At 39.5% G+C, this 20,608-nt stretch overlaps 2 protein-coding genes across 2 annotated transcripts; both read left to right on the top strand.

Annotated features, from left to right (window-relative positions):
* Positions 1 to 4,354: 4,354 nt before the first annotated feature.
* On the top strand, positions 4,355 to 8,445 carry LOC113173127 (UDP-glucuronosyltransferase-like). Its single transcript, XM_026376444.2, has 5 exons — positions 4,355 to 5,288; positions 6,001 to 6,132; positions 7,185 to 7,272; positions 7,359 to 7,578; positions 7,750 to 8,445. Exons 1-5 carry the CDS (start codon positions 4,434 to 4,436, stop codon positions 8,030 to 8,032), a joined length of 1,578 nt encoding a protein of 525 aa, XP_026232229.1. The 5' UTR covers positions 4,355 to 4,433; the 3' UTR covers positions 8,033 to 8,445.
* A 7,192-nt stretch (positions 8,446 to 15,637) lies between these two features.
* Positions 15,638 to 18,770, top strand: LOC113173126 (UDP-glucuronosyltransferase-like). The gene is made up of 5 exons (XM_026376443.1): positions 15,638 to 16,492; positions 17,358 to 17,489; positions 17,753 to 17,840; positions 17,927 to 18,146; positions 18,310 to 18,770. The coding sequence occupies exons 1-5, from the start codon at positions 15,638 to 15,640 to the stop codon at positions 18,590 to 18,592; spliced, it is 1,578 nt and encodes a 525-aa protein (XP_026232228.1). The 3' UTR covers positions 18,593 to 18,770.
* Positions 18,771 to 20,608: the final 1,838 nt, after the last annotated feature.

Consider the following 20,608-nt stretch of genomic DNA (forward strand, 5'->3'; position numbering starts at 1 on the left):
CACTCATGCCACCCTCGTGGAGGCTGTGTCTGACGGATTGGTCACACAGGTAAAAGTCATTTTATTGCAGCTCTTACAGTGCTCATCCTGTAACTACATGCACAAAGGAGCACATACCGGTCCTGTCGGGTTGTTCTTCTACGCTCTCTCCTGGTCTCCTGGTCTCCTGGTGTACCGGCCAGTCTCCTGGTACTGAGTTGGTTTGAAAGAGGACTATATGTGAAACACTCTCAGTCTTAAAGTGGACAAAAAATAAAAGGGCTCAGTTCTTTTTGTGCTCACAATGTATGTTTATTTGAAGGAGGGCTCGGTTCTGTCTCCGGTCCACTTCTGCCCTGACACGGAATCACAGGGTCTGTGCTTGTGTTGGTGACAGAGAATGTGATTCAAATGTGTCTCACTGAGATTATTCAGTTTGGTAAATCATTAGAAGAAGGTGCGTGACTGTATGACGCGCTTCCAGAGCGGCGCACAGCTCAGCGGTGTTACTGAATGACTGCGTGTCGTGCTGACCCCGTCCTCCGGCTCAGCGCATATACAATTTGTTCCATGATATTTTGACCACTTGCCTTTTTTTCATTTTACAATAATTAACCAACCTATAAATGATCACTCGCAAACACTGGATCCCGATTACCATGAAGCATGAAGCTCCTCTGTCTGTAGTCACTGACCTGCGTGATGCTGTGCACCGTTGCACCACAGGCCACAATTACGCACAGATGATCCGCTGGTTGATGCTGCGCCAGACTGTAAAACAGCCACTAAAAACTCCGTGCTTATGTGCACATCAAATATGTTTTCGGTACTTTTACATGCAAACACATCCAGCCCACGTTCCCGCTTCACCCCTGCTTTGGATAATGAAGAGTTTTCGCAATTGGAACAAGAACTGCAGCAAAATGTGAAGTGCGCCTGGAGCACTTTGTGTTCACAACGCACAGATAACTGACCCCCCGAAACGTGGTGATTTACGGTTTAAATCAAGAATTTGATAGAAAACAATTTCCATGATAAAAATAAAAATATTTCTCATATTTAATTGTTTTATTCGTGCTTGTATATGTCTCCATCTAGTGTTGAGGAAGAAGGGGGTGCCCCCCTCCCATGCATATCCTCTACTATGTTAGCTTTTACGGGACTTTAATTTATTAACTTTAGTAGTGTGGTAAAATGTATTTCTAATGCAACCAACGACTCACTTTTAATACTGTTAACGCCTTTACAGCCACTTCACGAAGTAAGACAGGAGAGAAGCTGGAGCTGTTTGGGAGGAGATGTAAGATGACTCCTCTGCAATAACATTTTACTGCATAAACCACAAAGAGTTGATTATTAACTATTGAAAAGATGAATAAATGACACAAAAGGTAAAATTCTGGGATGGCCTGGTCAAACTTCACACATTAAGTTTTAGTTTAGTTTAGTTTAGTTTAGTTAGTAGTTGTTTCTAATTATCTGCAAGCTCTTAAAAGGCTAATAACCAGGTTGCACTTTGAAATTAGAGATTACCATGGAGGTCGTTTGTACATGTTCATGTGCCATATAACATCACATTAACCCAACTGACTTGTGTCACAACCATGTTTGAGGTTGACCATGATAAGAGCAGTGTGTTCTGTGCGTGAATGTTTAATGTACTGAAACACAACATTGCCAGGAGAGAGGTCCCTTGATAATGAGTGAAGCAGTAGATAAACACAAAAACATCTGCTTGGGTTTGGTTTTATGGCTTTGATACCTCCATCTGGCTGAACAGTGCAGTCATGTCATAGTTTGTAACAAAAGAAAAAATACAGTCATTTCTCTTTTTTGTTGGTTTGTCTTCAGACAATTCAGATGTTTCCTTCTTTTGAATGTTTTATTTGGAATCTTACTGTGGATAATAAATATTAACCACAATCAACAGAAACTAAAGTTTGTGTTTCAAGATTGATCTGATATATTATAAAAAAGTTTTAAGCTTCTAACTACTTCATGATTATAAATCCTTCCTTATAAACTATTTTAGTAATTGAAAGCTCACCTTTTTTAGATTGGTTAAAACATGAACATAAAAAATGTTCCTTTTGCTGCAGAGCAGAACATCACTGACATTTCCATGTCATGTACATTTTGGCCACGTTTTTCAGTTGTCCATGTCAGAGAAAAGATCAAAGCAGCTGTCAGCATAATTTCCACATCTACAGTAAGTGCAACCTGAAGGGATACAGAGTAATTACAGTAAATGATCGTGTTGTGGGTTGTGAGAGCTGTCAAATAACTTCTAAGCACATCGGCACTGTCACTAAACACAATTGGCAACAGTGACAGGAGAATGCAGCTGCTGATGGAGCTTTTGCATGATGGTCACTATTGACAAGGTGATACTTTCCTACACACTCCTCCTACATGCTGCTGTAGTCAGTGGAAAGTGGAGCAGAGTTCAATCAGGAGAGTTGGTTATGATGATGTGGTGACTCTGAAGACTCAAAAACACTACAGGGCTGCACCTTACCTATCTAGATGGACACAGATGCAACAGTCATTTTGTTATATTACAACATGATAATTTTTTATATTCTATTCATGAACCCCTCTTGTGCTTTTTCTATGTCAGAAATGGTCACTTCTGGAAAGAACTAAGGGGAAACGTGAGGGAATACTGTAATGGTTTTGTGTTCGGAGGACCAACGTAAAATCACAGACACAATCAGGTATAAGAAAATAGTTTTATTATCAAAGCAGTAAGTGTGATGATGGAGGCAAAAACAGGAAACAGACAGAAAGTAGGAGTTGTATAGTGGACTACAAGTTTGCAGGTGTCAAATTTGCGCTCTCCACGTGGCTAGATGCTGGGAACAAAACACTCAGCAAAGCACTAGAGACACAGTAATATCAAAACATAAGCACAGCGGAGCTTATTTTTATGACAGTCCAAAAGGGAATTAACAAAAATGAAGATACGAAGTGACCCAAACTCAAAACTCAAAGAACTAGAATCCAAAGGATATAATCAAGGGTGACATGATTATTAGGGAGGTAACTATAGAACTTTGAAAAAAAAAGATCAAGGTCATGAGTGAAGCAGAAAACATGAAAACAGGAACAGAAAGGTGAACAAAAAAAGCACATACTGTAGCCACTCTTGAATGATATTTAATAAAACCCCAGGACAAAATGATCAGTCTGCTTCTGAAGGGGTTTATTCTGAAATAATTGATCACCTTTCTCTCAAAAGAAACAACAAGGCACGTCGATGGGTCAAGGTGAAGAAGGTTTATTTAAACTAACAACTAACACAGAGCTAATTTAAGGTGTAACTAAAAACAAACAAATAACAAACATTAACACAAATCAATGAAACTACTGGAGTTACTGGAGTCGTGGGAGTAAAGTGTAATGACTGTGGGTCGTCCGTCTTCAAATGTCCCTTCTTTGGTGCAGCTGGATGTCCCATTACTGTTCAAGCACGGTGTAATGAAACTGTCGGCGTTACCTCAGCTACCTTACTGTATAAAGTATCAGAATTAGAAATTGGTGATGGAGTGGCTTAATTTAAATAATTATTCTAAGAATAGTGAAAAAGGAAAAGATAAATGAAGTCCAGGGAAAAAGGAAAAAAACACGTGGAGGAAGGAAAAAGGCCAAGGGATGAAGAGAAATACCTGCCTTCCTTCATCATTTATCATTTGAGGAAAACTAGGTGGTCAGAGAAACACCCACTGTCTGTGTTTGAAGAACTTGGTAGGCAAATCATTTCTTGCAGGAATGAATATTAATAAAGGGTAAAGGTAAAGGTGATGTGTGCAAAGGCCCATTAGGCACGTATATGCATGTTGTACAGGGTAATAGAGAAGGGGCAGCCAAAGCAAACAGAGAACTGTGCGCAAGTGTGCATGCAGGACAAGCAAACATATGATAACTATGACTTTAAAAGTTCTATTGAGAACACAGCTGAAAAAAATAAGTAAAAATACAACAAGACATGAAGGCATGAGAAAAAAAATAAGTAAGAAGAAACATGATGCAGTAAATAGATAAAATAAAATAAAAACTTTTTTCAAGTGCATAATTATTTGTTTTGTTATTTATACAATTGTGTGGATATTAACTGTATTTATACTAAGTGAAAGCTGTCTTCTGTTACATATCAGGTAAATATAAAGTACAGATAAGAGAAGTAAAGCATAGAAAAGAATGGTTAAATGGATTTACTGGTTAACTGAATTACTTTGAATGCTAGACGCGCATTGTCCATAGTCCATTGAATCTCCACTCTCTAGGTTTTTTCATGATTGCATAGTGGCCCGCCCACAAATGCAGCCTGAATTCCTGCAGAATTTCAAAAGACACTCACTCTCACTCATACACATATGAAGTCACTTCTTAACAAGAGGCTCTACCACTACTATCTCCTACAACAAGTCAGCTTGTAGTACAAAGAGGATACAATGAGTAGCAGGGTGTGGTTTTCCACACTGGGGTTTATAGTCTGGCTGTGTTGTCTGGGGCCTGTTCAAGGGGGGAAGGTACTGGTTGTGCCCACGTACGGGAGCCACTGGATTAGCATGAAGATACTGGTGAACGAGCTTTTCCACAGGGGCCATGAGATCTTGGTGCTGGTACCTGAAACCAGCTTGGCGATTCACAGCTCAGAGAGCTACAAGACAGAGGTCTACCCAGTGCCATACACCAAAGAAGAAATGTATAAAAAGTTCTACAGCATAAGGGATAATGTGTTCCGCAAGCCACCAAGAATGACAGCAATATACAACAGTTTGCAACGTTTCGTTGAATTTACTTCGATTCAGGTGAATGGCTGCGAGAGAGTGCTGAACAACCAGTCTATAATGACTCGACTGAGGGAAGAGGGCTTCGATCTTGTGCTCACAGACCCCGCCCTGCCCTGTGGCTCCATCCTGGCTAACGTCTTTTCCATTCCTACTGTGTATTTCTTACGTGGACTTCGATGTGACCTGGATTTACAAGCTAGTCAGTGTCCGTCTCCTCCTTCCTATGTTCCTGTGTTCTTCTCTGGTAACACAGACATCATGACTTTCCCACAGAGAGTCACAAATATGGCCATGCATTTTCTGCAGCCCTACATGTGCAAAATGATGTATAGACAATTTGACGATCTGGTCATCAGATATTTAGGAAACATAACGACCTACAAAGATCTTCTTAGCCATGGTGCTGTCTGGCTCTTCAGATATGACTTCACTTTTGAATGGCCCAGACCTCTCATGCCAAACATGGTTTTGATTGGAGGTATCAACTGTGCAAAGAAAGCGCCTCTTCCAGCAGTGAGTATTTAAAGAAAGATGAGAGCATGAATCACATCTGAATTCACTCAAAGCAAATCACAAATACTGGCTTTGTGTTGAGTCAGACTAAGGAAGACTCCTTAACACTGATAGATTTAATTGATTGATTTGTTTTAACTCAAATAGGAGTCATTGTTAGTCATGAGAAGAAAAGAGAGCAATCAACCAATTGTGCAGATCTTTTAACGTCTTTATATAACTGTTTTGGCGCACTGCCTATTCTCATCACCATCAGACAATGATAGCAACAAATTAACTACTACTGGTAACAAATGGATGAGCATTTTGCTGACAGAAATGAATTTGGATGAGGCTCAGACATAAGAAGAGGGAAAGTTGGTGGAGAGATTTTGCCCTGAATATAAAAAAAAATCAAGAGCAAGACATTTTTGCTATTGTTACCAACAAAACATGTTGTCTACTGTTCTGGAGGAGCCACTGTGTGAAATATGAGACAGGAAAACCAGATTCCCAGACTATGGCCAACATATCCTCAGAAGTGCACAGAGGGACTGTGTTATGTAAGAATGTGCTTCCAGCTGCCTCTAGTTTTCTCAGTCGTGTCAGTCTGTTCATCAAGGTTAGATTCACTGGATCTAACCTTTTATTTTGATCATCCATACTTTCTACAGACTGAGAACGTTTCTTATACATTTCATTGTTTGATTTCTTTGTTTTCTCCATTCTGCAGGACCTGGAGGAGTTTGTGAATGGCTCAGGAGAGGACGGCTTTATTATCTTTACTCTGGGTTCAATGGTGTCCAACATGCCGGATGAGAAGGCTAAACAGTTCTTTGATGCTTTCAAGCAAATTCCTCAAAGGGTAACAATGAGCCTAAGAGATATATATTTTGATAAACTCAGACAATTTTTTCATTGCACATAATTCTGTGGCACTATTTTTTACAACCAATATTCAACATTCAAAAACCTTTATTGATCCCAGAGGGAAATAGTTTTGCCTCATTACAGTTGTTCTCAACACACAGAGAAAGAAAGGGAACCACAACCAGGAAAGATCCAAAACCAACATAAATACACATAACCAATAACATCAATACAGAAAAACTCAATATATTTATACAGAATATGTAAAATATGTAAAATGGATGAATGAAAATGGATCAATATTTATAGACTATTGTGGATTGACAGCGAGTATAAGACACAACTATCACTTCCCCGCCCCTTAAAGAGGGGGGAGGAATTGTACAGATTGATGGCCACAGGTAGAAAGGACCTCCTGTGGCGCTCTGTGGAGCATTTAATGTTAATAAGTCTTTGGCTGAATGTGCTCCTCTCCACTATCCACACTGAAAGCAAAAGTTCAGCTTGTCCTGGCAGAGCATCCTCCTCTCAGCCACAACATGTAGAGGGTCCAGCTCCACCCCCACAACAGAGCCAGCCCTCCTAATCAGTTTGTTTACTCTGTCAGTGTCTGCCACCTTCATGTTACCGCCCCAGCAGACCACAGCATAAAAGATGATACTGGAACTACAGACTCATAAAACATCCTCAGCATGTTGCTGCAGACATTGAAGGACCTGAGTCTCCTCAGAAAGTACATCTGGCTCTGAGCCTTTTTGTACAGTGCTGATGAGTATAGTATAGAGAGAGGGATGACAGGACTCCCAGATTTCCTGAAGTCCATCACCAGCTCCTTTGTTTTATTGATGTTGAGTTGCAGATGGTTGAGTCCACACCAGTCCACAAAACTGTCCAAATATGTGCGCTGAAGCTATGATCAGCCACACACTATAGAGACTAGACACCTGCCTTGGGTTGCTGTAAAAATGCCAAGCTCTTGCTTCAGTACAACACAAACATTCTGCACATCAAATGTTAAAAAATTAGATGATATAATTTATGTTTCAGGTTCTTTGGAGATACACCGGAGTTCCACCTAAAGATCTTCCCAAAAACATCAGACTTTTGAAGTGGCTACCTCAGAATGATCTTCTATGTATGTATAGTTTGATCTAAAATGTAGTAGATAAATAGTTTGTGGTGGACTGGACCTATAATTGTGGTTTTTCCTGTGCTCTTCAGCCCACCCCAAAGCTAAAGTCTTCATCACCCATGGAGGAATCCACAGTGTCTACGAGGGTATCTGTAATGCTGTGCCCATGTTGATATTTCCACTGTTTGGAGATCAGTTAGATAATGTACATCGCATGGTGAGTCGCGGTGTTGCAGAGAAACTCTCTATTCATGATGTAACGGCTGAAAAAATATTGGCTGCTCTCAATAAACTCATCCATAATAAAAGGTGAGAAATATGGAAATTCACCGTGTTACCTGCAGATTCACGTTTGTTTTTACTCATGTCGCCTGTTTGTGTGTATTGAAGTTTAACAAAGTGCTGAGTGCATTTCCAGTTACAGTTACAGTTTAACTATCCATTAATTACAATCTTTGTTTTGCGATCGTATTTCCTCAGCTACAAAGAGAGGATGGTGGAGCTGTCTCAGGTACACCTGGACCGTCCTGTTGAGCCCCTGGACACTGCTGTTTTCTGGACAGAGTTTGTCATGAGACACAAAGGAGCCGCCCATCTACGAGTATCTGCACATGACTTGAACTGGATTCAGTACCACAGCCTGGATGTCATTGGATTTTTAGTAATTATTCTCTTGACTGTTCTTTTTGTGACAGTGAAATGCTGTTTGTTCTGCACCCGCAAATGTTACAGAAATGGAACTGCAAAAAGAAAATCTGAGTAATGAATTTAACACTATATTCATAAGGTTTTATAAATTCTCTAATGAATAGAGGTAGAACACTGCAGGGAGATTTTACCCTGATAGACTGTATGTGTAATGTGTGTATACAGTGTGTTTTTGTAGAATATCTGCCAAAGTTGCTGCATTTTATTAAACACATAAATACATGACTATAGCAATCATCGATTCAGGTCAGACTTGTTCTGTCGACATGAGATAGTTCCTAGTTCTCAAATGTCTAATTGAAAATCAAATCATCCATTGTCTAAATTTCATTTGAAATGACAAAAAGCTAATAATGAAAAAATATAATTTTGCATATCTTTACATATATATGTGTGTGTGTGTGCTTGAAAATCAGGATAAAATAATTCCAATTAAAAACAAAAGTTTTGAATGACAAGGGTTGAATTCTGTTATGTAATTTAAGTTTCCTGTCTCCACTGGAGACTGGACAATACAAATAAAATATTGTTTATCTGTTATGAATGTGCTGAATCAAAACTAAGATAAATATTAAACTGAGGTAAGCCTCATATTAATATTTCTACAGGTTATAGTCCATACCAAGGCAGACTACAGCAAGGCCAGACTCATTTATTATTCTTTAAATTACTACAAAGTAAAGCAACCATAAATGCATGAACAAGAATAAAAAGCAAAATTTGTCTAAAGTTTGTCTTTAGCCAGCAGTGTACACTTACGTATTACTAAGAGCCACAATCCTGAGTGAGGCTGGGCTTGAACTGCATTGAGCATTCAGTGATGTCATAGATATTTAGTTTCTATGTGCTTTTTGGTCTTTTTATTATTTTACAATCACATATTGTACAGAAACATGCTTTTTATGAAGCACTCTGAGCAAAAACATTACAGGTTTAATAAAAGCACCTGGCTTCTTGGAATATCATCACACACATATGAGACCAGCTGCTAAAATCAGTGATGCATAGTCACTTAATGTCACAGCAGTGACCTGTTCTTGAATCATTACCTGACCTCAGTCCGGTCATTCACTATCCACACTGAAAGCAAAAGTTCAGCTTGTCCTGGCAGGGCATTACTAGGAGAGATAACGATATAGTTATGTCTGTCAGTCACAGACTTCACATGCTCATTCAAGTACTAGATATCTTGGCAAAGGACAAAACCAGAGAGCAAGCCCCCACTAAGTGAAAAAATGAGAGGACGTCAGTGGCAGCAGAAGCGGAGGCATGTGACTGGAAGAAGAGGAGCCAGAGGTGAGCAGGGCCCAAAATGGAAAACTGCTGGTGAAGACAAGATGGCAACTTCCTTCGTCAGCGTCTAGTGCATAGTGGCTAAGATGGAGAGTGACAACATAGAACACGCCAGACACAGTTTGACAGAGTAACACACACTCCACAACCAGTAATCCAATGAATAACAAAAGCATTACAGTCAATGTCCAGAAACCTTCAAATCCAAGAGTCAGGGTCCACAATCCAAAACAGAAACTGATCCAGAACCACATAGAGACGGTCAGAGGCAGAATCAGAAATCCCTGGACAGGACAGATAGTCGGAATCACACTCACGGTTCCGGTTGGCTAGTTTAAGGCAGACGTTGGTAACCAGCGGATTCTTCAGCTGATCAGTCCGGCTGGAAAGTCACTACAGAGAACAAAAACAGAGCAGAACAAAGCAGACAATCTGGAAAAGTCAGAGGGGCAAACAGGAGCTGAGGGTTAAGCGCTCAGCAGAGAGTGTCTGATCATGGCGTAAGTTAAAGAAAGTTTGTGTTTCGTGATTTGCAGTGTGTTCATAGTTGTGCATGCTTTGTCTCTGGGGAACGCCATAGTACTGTAACCAAAACCTCAATTCAAATACCAATTTACATGTATGATCTGTAATGTGAATGCAAAAAAATAAAAGTATATTCATCCTCTGTCTTACTTATATTAACTTTTGCTTAATTCAAATTAAATTAAAGTTATATTGTCTTAATTTTGAAATTCTTATTCACTTATTTTGCTGGTAGAAGGCTGAAAAATGCAGTACTTATGTTACCAAAATACTCAATACTGAAGTTGAACAAGGAAAAACACCCATATTCACATCTTTCTTTGTGCAAGTTAAACTAGGAAACATGAATTATACTTTGTACATGGACCAACTCATATGGTCTGATACGTTACACTGATATGACAGACTTTCCTGTAACAGAGTATTTCAGGCGACGTAGCAAGTCCTGTAGAAGCCACACTGGAGGTTCACACCTCTGAATTTGAGCCACAAAAGATGTGTATTGTATGTTCTTTTATCTTGCACCATATCTAAATAAATGCCTTATCAGACTATACGGATTGTCTTGTAACTCACTTGTCAGTCGCTTTGGATAAGATAAACATTTAGCTGAGGGATGCGACATGATGATGAAAAAGATTGTCTCCAAATTGTCAGAACACGTGTCATACAGCAGCTGGACAAGTATGAAACAGCTGATCACGTATTTCTTGTACCACAACAGATGCTGTCTCACAAGATTAAAAAAAGACGCTTATTTTATAAATATAAAGAAATACAACATGGAGTGTGACCAGTTTTCTTCTCAGATCCTTTGGACACATTGAATGCTGTCAAACCTCACCTGGTGCAGGAGGAACAGAAGCAGAAGTGTGTGCAGAGCGCTCATCTTCAATGACTTGTCGACTTATTCAAGATGAGCAGATCTCAGGTATTTTCCCTGAGCAGCTGGGACTCTTGTTTTCCTTTGAAACAAGGTCTACACGCAGCTGAAACGACACTCCTCTAAGTTGCGAATCAAGCCAAACCGAAATAAACCGTGGCCTATGTTTAGTCTACTTCATCCGGAGAAATGTTAGTAATAAGATGTCGAGGCACTCAGTGAAGTAGAGCCAAGTGAGCCCGCATCCCAGTGACAGGGCTGCAGTCAGACAGCTGTCCACTGTCGCTGTGCGCTCTCTACAGCTTCTACTTCAGTGCGCAAAATCCTCCGCCGCGCGTCTGGAGACCACAAGGTCGGCGCGCATCTGTGCAGAGTTATCTTCTCTCCGACTAGGAGACAACTAGGAGGCTTGATGTCACTGTCAGTGATCAGGTTTTCTTCAGCAACACGTCCACATTTAACTCCTTAAATGTCCTTAAACAGTTTTTCAGTGTTTGATTTGACGAATGAATAAATAAGAAATTTGGCGTCGAGCCACGTCTTTATATACAACAACAACAGCGGCTCTACACGTGGTGAGATCTGCCTCAAGATCTGGAGAATATATATACACAACTTTTATATACAACATTTTTAATTATGTAGCAGTGACTTTTGCTTAGAAACATGTCATCAAATTAGCAGGGCCGTTTAATATAACATGAAATATAAACTAATTTAATATTCTATCATTTGAGAACTAGATGGCACAGCAACCCTGACCACGCCGTGCGGACATCAAAAGGTCAAATGTTGGTGATAACTGTACAAAAGCAAAAGCAGCGAGGTTCAAGACTGTTCTTTAAGATTCGTATGACTTTGGCACCATCATGTGGTTAAAGCCAAAAGTCTCACTTCAAAGATAAAACTCTAGTTGCAGGTAGGTCGGTGAAGGTTCTCAATTATCTGGAAGCTGAGTCGTGGCAACTGGATTTTCTTGTTGTTTGTATACTTGTAATAACAAGAAGGACGTTCAGTTGCCATGACTCAGCTTCCAGATGTAATTGCAGGTAGTTTGCAGGCTGTAGATGAAACAGTGATTTAGGGGTTTACATAAAAAAAGGTAGACAATGTGCAAATCTGTATGTATAATGTATAATTTGCTCGGAACAAAATTACTAAAAAGCAATATCATCAACCTGTGGAGGGCTGTATTCAAAATGAAAAATTGAAACAGCAGCCTTGTCTAAGCTGAGTCAGTTTCATAGTAACTCATAATGTGACTCAGTCTGTTCCTGCTGGGTTGTAGCTCTTTTACCACTGGGGTCTCCTTGGTTTGGTTGGTTTTAAACAAGACTATATGTGAAAATGTGACAGATGGAATAATATGCATAATTTGGAATAATGTGCATTATGTGTTATAACACACATTATTTCAGATTTAGTATCACCTAATGATTTCACAGTGCATTCTTTTATGGATGACGTTCGTGTTGGATTATAATCTCATGTTTACAATCCTACTGTCAGTCTCAGCAGTTGAAACACTGTATTTTTGTGTTATACTTCATGCCAATATCAGCTTTACACTGAGTGTACTAAGAGTCGATGTAGTTACAGAAAGAGTCCAGCAGATGAAGCTTGCGAGCTTGCTGATGTCGTGTATCTCTCATGCCAATCGCTCCCTTTTCAGGACTTTTACAAAAAACCCTCTCAGTCTTTTTAAAGTGGACCAAAAACGTGCTCAGTTCTTTTTGTGTTCACAGTGCATGTTCATTTGAAGGAACACACACTGTTTACTCTGTAGTCAATCACTTATCAGCTGTTCTTTTCTGGCATAAGTGTAAAAACCAGCTTGACACTATCTGAAGTAGCACCTACACAGCAGGTCTTAATCAAAGCTGCACAGGTTAATATGATACTGTAACATCATAATATTATGTTACTTATTAATAAACACACTGGTTGCCTATTGTTTATTGAACTCAGGCAGGTGTTTCTAATTATCTGAAAGCTCATAAAACGGCAATAACCAGGTTGCACTTTGAAATTAAAGGTTACCGTGGAGGTACATGTTCATGTGCCTTATAACATCAAATTAAGCCAATTGACTTGCTTCACAACCATGTTTGAAGTTGACCAAGATAAGAACAGTGTGTTCAGTGCGTGAATGTTTATTGTACTGAAACACTACCTTGCTAGGGGAGAGGTCCCTTGATGATGATGCAGTAAATCAACATAAAAACATCTGCTTGGGTTTGGTTTTATGTCTTTGAGACCTCCATCTGGCTGAACAGTGCAGTCATGTCTTAGTTTGTAACAACAGTAGAAATACAGTCATTTCTCTGTTTCTTGGTTTGTCTGCAGATAAATCGTTTTTCAGCTGTCCATGTCAGAGAAAAGATCAAAGCAGCTGTCAGCATAATTTCCACATCTACAGTAAGTGCAACCTGAAGGGATACAGAGTAATTACAGTAAATTATCGTTTTGTGGGTTGTGAGAGCTGTCAAATAACTTCTAAGCACATCTGCTCTGTTACTAAACACAATCGGCAACAGTGACAGGAGACTGCAGCTGCTGATGGAGCTTTTGCATCATGGTCACTATTGATAAGGTGATACTTTCCTACACACTCCTCCTACATGGGGCTGTAGTCAGTGGAAAGTGGAGCAGAGTTCAATCAGGAGAGTTGGTCATGATGAGGTGACTCTGAAGACTCAAAAACACTACAGGGCTGCACTTTACCTATCTAGATGAGCTCAAATGCAGCAATCACTTTATTATATATCATCATGAAAATAACATTTTTTATGTTCTATTCAGTTAGAACCCCTCTTTTTCTATGTCAGAAATGGTCGCTCCTGGAAGGAACTGAGCAAACGTGAAAAAACTATATCTGTACCAAATGACAAAGCAATCCATACAGACCAAAATGCCAAAAACCATGAGTGTTCAAACAAAATGTGATGACCAGCTATTCATTATGTGTTGACAGGGTTCAGCATTGAACAAGGTGACATTGACATTTACAGAATCACACTAATATAGTCTCAACTTTCTAAGTACTGCTCTAATTGTTTCTCTTGAAAACGTTATGTGTGTGTAAGATCATCACTTCATCACTTTACTTGTTCCCTTCCAGTCACTTTTAACCGCTTTGTCAATGACAGTTTTGACAATATGATTGATTTTCTGTCTGAATACGTGCGTGTCACCTTTCCAGAACAACAACATATACACTGTGCCTAAATAAGACCTTCGACCTAGCAAGGATTTTGCAACTATTTCATGGTTATGTCAGGGGTATTACATTGCTGCAATAGGCAAAAGGTTACACAAAACCTACTGCATCTAAATTGAGTTCAACTTGTTTTTCTGTCTCAAAAGAAGAAGAAATTTTTCTGTCTACTTCAAATAAAGCACAAAGAAAAGTAAGCAGTGGGTAACGATGATGGGGAATTAACTTATTTCAAGTGCTTTTGTTAATTGGTGCCCCATCTCTTGTGGAGTAAAAAAACAGTTCACCGTGACTAGTCACTCTGAATAAATGTTAAAGTTCAACACGGATTTCAGCAAAGGTTCAAGTATTTTCTCCTCTCAAGAGTTACAATACATTTGTTTTCTTTTTGTTTATCTGCATTATTACAAAAAACATTGGTTTTGCTGCTTAAGGAAAATACAGCGGTAGTGCCATTACAAACAGGAACATAATGAATCACATGGGTTAAAAAATAAGGCATATGAAGATAACTTCATATAAACATAAAATATTTATAACTATGAAAACGTTATTTTCTTAGCATGTTTCTTTTTTTTTTTTTTTTTTTTTTTTGACTTCAGTTTGTTACTGTTCAGAACATTCTTTCCAGTAAGAGCTGTTGCTCCACTGCGCTATCCACCTCCAGAGAACACAAAAATAGTCCATGTGAAAACTGTCTTATATGTGGTCTAGAAAGGAAAATGTTACACACGTTCCCAAACATCAACTTCACTAGACAAAATTTAACCTCTGATAGTTTTTCACAGAATAAGTGAAAAATAACTACTCTATTTTTTCCTTCTTTTTTCATTTGAATGAATCATTACTTTATAGAATTTCACAATCAAAGCAACAGTTACTCTCAAAAGTAGTTTTCAGAAGCAAGTTACAACTGAGGGTGAAATTCCTCAGATTACATCATCGGTTTGATATTATCATCCCTCTCCAAAGAGTAGGGTGTTGGTTTCCTATTACGACTGGCTTCGCACGCCACCACTCAGTTCATACTGTTTGTAGGTATACATATGCGTGCGACTAAAGAGAGAGAGAGGGGGGGGAGGGTAAAGGTGATGTGTGCAAAGCCCCATTAGGCACGCATATGCCTGTTGTACAGGGTAATAGGGAACGGGCAGCCAAAGCAAACAGAGAACTGTGCACAAGCGTGCATGCAGGACAAGCAAACATATGATCACTATGACTTGCAAGTTCTACTGAGAACAGCTGAAAAAAAGACAATAAAATACAACAAGACATGAAGGCAAGAGAAAAATATGTAAAAAGATATATGATGGAGTAAAGAGATAATAATAATGATAGCAATAAAAACCCTTTTTTTCAAATGCATAATTATTTATTTAGTTATTCATACAATTGTATGAATATTAACTGTATTATGCAAAGTGAAAGCTGTCTTCTGTTACACATATGTTAAGTATAAAGTACAGGCGAAGAAGTAAAGCTTAGGAAACAATGGTTAACTGGATGCAATGGATTACTTTGCATGCTAGATGCACAAAAGAGTCCATTGAATCTCCGCTCTCTATGTCTTTCGTGATTACATAATGGACCGCCCACAAATGCAGCCTGAACTTCCTGCAGAATTTCAAAACACACTCACTCACACGCATGCACATATAAAGCCACCTCTTAACAAGAGGCTCTACTACTACTGCTACTACTGTCTCTCACAATAGGTCAGCTTGTACTACAGAGAGGATATAATGAGCAGCGGGGTGTGGTTTCCTGCACTGGGGTTTATGGCTTGGCTGTGTTGTCTGGGGCCCGTTCAAGGGGGGAAGGTACTGGTTGTGCCTGTGGATGGGAGTCACTGGCTTAGCATGAAGATAGTGGTGAAGGAGCTTTTCCACAGGGGCCATGAGATCTTGGCTCTGGTACCTGAATCCAGCATGCTGATTCATGGCTCAGAGAGCTACAAGACAGAGATCTACCCAGTGCCATACACCAAAGAAGAACTGGATCAAAAATTAAACAGCATAAAGGATAATGTGTTCCTGAAGGCACCAGGAATCAAAGAGCTATTTCACAGTTTGCAACATTTCACAGAATTTACTGCGATGCAGGTGAATGGCTGTGAGAGATTGCTGAACAACCAGTCTCTAATGACTCGACTGAGAGAAGAGGGGTTCGATCTTGTGCTCACAGACCCCTTCCTCCCCTGTGGCTCCATCCTGGCTAACGTCTTTTCCATTCCTGCTGTGTATTTCCTACGAGGACTTCCATGTGAGCTCCATTTACAAGCTAGCCAGTGTCCGTCTCCTCCTTCCTATGTTCCTGTGTTCTTCTCTGGTAACACAGACATTATGACTTTCCCACAGAGAGTCACAAATATGGGAATGTCTTTTATGCAAGCCTACATGTGCAAACTTCTCTACGGCCACTTTGACGATCTGGTCAGCAGATATTTAGGAAACATAACAACCTACAAAGATCTTCTTAGCCATGGTGCTGTCTGGCTCCTCAGGTACGACTTCACTTTTGAATGGCCCAGACCTCTCATGCCAAACATGGTTTTGATTGGAGGTATCAACTGTGCAAAGAAAGCGCCTCTTCCAGCGGTGAGTATTCAAAGCATGCAAATGTAAACGAGAGCATGAATCACATCTGGATTCACTTCAAGCAAATCACAAATACCGGCTTTGTGTTGAGTGTTGAGTTAGACTAAGGAAGACTCCTTAACACTGATAGATTTGTTTTAACTAAATAAGAATAGTGAAATAGGAGTCATTATTAGTAATGAGAAGACAATAGAGCAATCAACCAATTCTACAGATCTACAAAGCATTTTAAACTCTTTTATTTGACTGTAACTGGCATACAGCTTGTAAACTTTTCTCTAATCATCGCCAGTCATAGTTAGCAACTAATTAACCACTCCTTAACTTCTGGTGACAAATTGATGAGAAAAAAGAGCAATCAACCAATTCTAAAAACAAACAGAAGAAATATATATTCTACTAACTAACTACTCCTACTAGTAGCAAATTGTTGAGCATTTTGCAGATATAAATTAATTTGATTGAGACTCAGACAAAAGAAGAGGGAAAGTTCAATAAGCAAGTGCAAATAAGAGCAAAACATTTTTGCTGTTGTTGCCAACAAAACATGGTAAAAACAACAGGCTTGTCTGCTCTTCTGGAGGAGCCACTGTGTGAAATCTGAGACAGGAAAACCAGATTCCCAGACTATGGCCAACATATCCTCAGAGTGCACAGAGGGACTGTGTTATGTAAGAATGTGCTTCCAGCTGCCTCCAGTTTTCTCAGTCGTGTCAGTCTGTGCATCAAGTCAATTTTTGTTTAAAATTAGTTTACACAGGCCACTGGATCTAACCTTTTATTTTGATCATACATCCATACTTTTTACCAACTGAGAATTTTTCTCACTTCATTGTTTGATTTCTTTGTTTTCTCCATTCTGCAGGACCTGGAGGAGTTTGTGAATGGCTCAGGAGAGGACGGCTTTATTATCTTTACTCTGGGTTCAATGGTGTCCAACATGCCTGAGGAGAAGGCTAAACAGTTCTTTGATGCTTTCAAGGAAATTCCTCAAAGGGTAACAATGAGCCCAAGAGATTGAAATCATTTAGGGACACTCCAGTATAATCAGTTTTGAAATTTTTTTCATTACACATTTGTCTGTCACATTTACTCATTAGCCAAAAATTTTAATATTTAACTTATAAAGACATAACCACCCAAATCAGATTGAACCCTAGGAACCTAACATTGCTGTAAAAATATAAGGCTCTCTATTTAGTACTTAAACATTCTGGACATCAAATGTTAAATAATGAGATGCTGTTGTTTATGGTTCAGGTTCTGTGGAGATACACCGGAGTTCCACCTAAAGATCTTCCCAAAAACATCAGACTTTTGAAGTGGCTACCTCAGAATGATCTTCTATGTATGTATAGTTTGATCTAAAATGTAGTAGATAAATAGTTTGTGGTGGACTGGATCTATAATTGTGGCTTTTCCTGTGCTCTTCAGCCCACCCCAAGGCTAAAGTCTTCATCACCCATGGGGGAACCCACGGTATCTACGAGGGTATCTGTAATGCTGTGCCCATGTTGATATTTCCACTGTTTGGAGATCAGTTAGATAATGTACATCACATGGTGAGTCGCGGTGTTGCAGAGAAACTCACTCCTCATGATGTTACGGCTGAAAAAATATTGGCTGCACTCAATAAACTCATCCATAATAAAAGGTGAGAAATATTGATGTTTACTTAACAAGAATATTCACTGTGTTACCTGCAGACTCACATTTGTTTTCACTCATGTCGCCTGTTTCTGTGTATTGAAATTTAACAGAGTGCTAAGTGCATTTCCAGTTACAGTCTAACTTTGTTTGCGATGGTATCTCCTCAGCTACAAACAGAAGATGGCGAAGCTGTCTCAGGTACACCTGGACCGTCCTGTTGAGCCTCTGGACACTGCTGTTTTCTGGACAGAGTTTGTCATGAGACACAAAGGAGCCGCACATCTACGAGTATCTGCACATGACTTGAACTGGATTCAGTACCACAGCCTGGATGTCATTGCATTTTTAATAATTATTCTCTTGACTGTTCTTTTTGTGACGGTGAAATGCTGTTTGTTCTGGACCCGCAAATGTTGCAAATATGGAACTGCAAAACGAAAATCGGAGTAGTGACTTTAACACTGTATTCATTAGTTTAATAAATCTGTGATGAAGTGATGAATGGAGGTTGAGCACTGCAGGGTGGTTACACACTGACTGACTGTACATGTAATGTGTGTTCACAGTGTGTTTTTTGTAAAATCTCTGCCAAAGTTGCTGCATTTTATTAAACAGGCAATTACATGACTATGGCAATTATTGATTCAGAACAATGCACAATGTCCAGACAAATGACTCCAGGGTGAGCAGAGGGAGGCAGGATGAAATGAGGAGCTTGCTCTAGATCAGCTAAAGAGCATAACTTTTCTATTCTGTGATCCAAAGCCAAAAAAATTATGACAAGGCCCACTGGGCTTGACAAGAGTTTAAAGCGTTTAGTGGTGTGCATTAGGTTTTTGTGGTGTCGCCTCTCCTCCAGCTCCAGCTTCACCGCAAGAAGCTACCTGTAAATTGGATTTGAAGCTCGACATTCAGATGAAACTTCTGGGGGCAAAAGAGACTCACTAGATCTGTCTGGTGTCTGCTAGTTGGACAATGGAATTACACCTATTTGGTGTATGGTGATGCAGAGTTCGGGACTGTCTGCAAATTATCATTCAGTCTATGTTAATATAAAGTCTGAATAACTTCCATGTCATGTGGTCAATGGGTTAGAAATCTGTTCTAAAATGTGCAGCTTTAGGTAATGATCATAAACATGTGATCATTGATTTAGTTAATTCAAAATGCTGCAGCCAGAGTTCTGACTGGAATTAGCAAGAGAGATCAAATTTCTCTTACGTTAGCTTATCTCCATTGGCTCCCTGTAAAATCCAGAATTAAAATTAAAATTCTTCTCCTCAAATATAAAGCACTTAATAATTGAGCTCCATCTTATCTCAAAGACCTCATAGTTCCATATTAACTAGCAAACCCCTCTCCTGTGAAAAAGCTCTCAGTTCAGGTTCTCACCCTCTCTACATTTAAGACAAGACTTAAAACTTACCTTTCTTTACAGCTTATAGCTAGAGAAGGATCAGGTGACTCTGAATCATCTCTTAGTTATCCTATTACAGATTAGTCTGCTGGGGGACCTCTACTGGTCCTGCGCTCCTCTTCTCTCCTCCCCCAGCCTGTGCGCTCCTATGTCCACTCAAATGCTACCATTGCATGTCATTAACTTTGTGTCTTCTCTCTTCTGCATTTGTGCTCCTCCCTGTGTACTTTTCGGCCTTGGACTTGTATATCTGTGCAGTTACTGGTCCTACCAACCTATCCAGTGTTTCTTGCTGCGGATTGTTGTTTTTCATTTCCTGCTGTTCTTTTCTCTCTCCTCTTTTCACTCATCAAAACTGGCCGAGGCAGCTGGCCGCTCACCCTGAGCCCAGTTCTACTGGAAGTTTCTTCCTTCAAAGAGAGTTTTTCCTTCCACTGTTTCCTAAAGCTTGCTCAAAGGGGATTGTTGGGATTTCAGTATAATTCCGTACACAGTTAGATTTTGTGAGATCCTAAATCTTTAACACTGGAAAGTGCCATGTGATGATCTGTTGTGATTGAATCAAATTGAAATACATTCCATATAATACAAAAAACTTCTCTGCATCTATAGTTCACTAATTTAATCAAGTCAAGAAAGTAAAAGATAAACAAAGATAAATACAGAGAAATAGCATAACTGAAACTTAAGCTGTGGGGACCCAGGAAATCAGGAAATCAGGAAAGTTGGGAAAGCCACCGAGATGGTTTGAGTTCAGAATTTTATGTTAGCCAGGAACTAGTTATTCAGGCTCTAACTTGAAGAGGCTGAGGCAAGGGGAGCCCAGACGGACTGGAGTCAAAGGTCGGGAGATAGTGGCAGAAGCCAGGGTATTCATCAGGTGGTGGATTGAGAAGAGACTGTGGTGTCAAAAGCTCTCTGAAGCTCTTTACCAAAACTCAAGGCCAATGAGCCGCTTCAATAAACAGAGATGCACAACGAGTTATCTAACTCACGAAAATCCTCATTCACAAAGCATTACAGTGTCCAAAAACATCATCCCAGAATCA

The sequence above is a fragment of the Anabas testudineus genome, chromosome 21 (genome assembly GCF_900324465.2).
Source record: "Anabas testudineus chromosome 21, fAnaTes1.2, whole genome shotgun sequence".
Classification (NCBI taxonomy): domain Eukaryota; kingdom Metazoa; phylum Chordata; class Actinopteri; order Anabantiformes; family Anabantidae; genus Anabas; species Anabas testudineus.

Excerpts from the sequence above, each read along its gene's own strand:
- LOC113173127 (XM_026376444.2), top strand. The coding sequence starts at position 4,434 with ATGAGTAGCAGGGTGTGGTTTTCCACACTGGGGTTTATAGTCTGGCTG. Across the intron at positions 5,289-6,000 it reads AGAAAGCGCCTCTTCCAGCA|GACCTGGAGGAGTTTGTGAA; the intron begins GTGAGTATTTAA and ends TCCATTCTGCAG. Across the intron at positions 6,133-7,184 it reads TCAAGCAAATTCCTCAAAGG|GTTCTTTGGAGATACACCGG; the intron begins GTAACAATGAGC and ends TTTATGTTTCAG.
- LOC113173126 (XM_026376443.1), top strand. The coding sequence starts at position 15,638 with ATGAGCAGCGGGGTGTGGTTTCCTGCACTGGGGTTTATGGCTTGGCTG. Across the intron at positions 17,490-17,752 it reads TCAAGGAAATTCCTCAAAGG|GTTCTGTGGAGATACACCGG; the intron begins GTAACAATGAGC and ends TTTATGGTTCAG. Across the intron at positions 17,841-17,926 it reads ACCTCAGAATGATCTTCTAT|CCCACCCCAAGGCTAAAGTC; the intron begins GTATGTATAGTT and ends TGTGCTCTTCAG.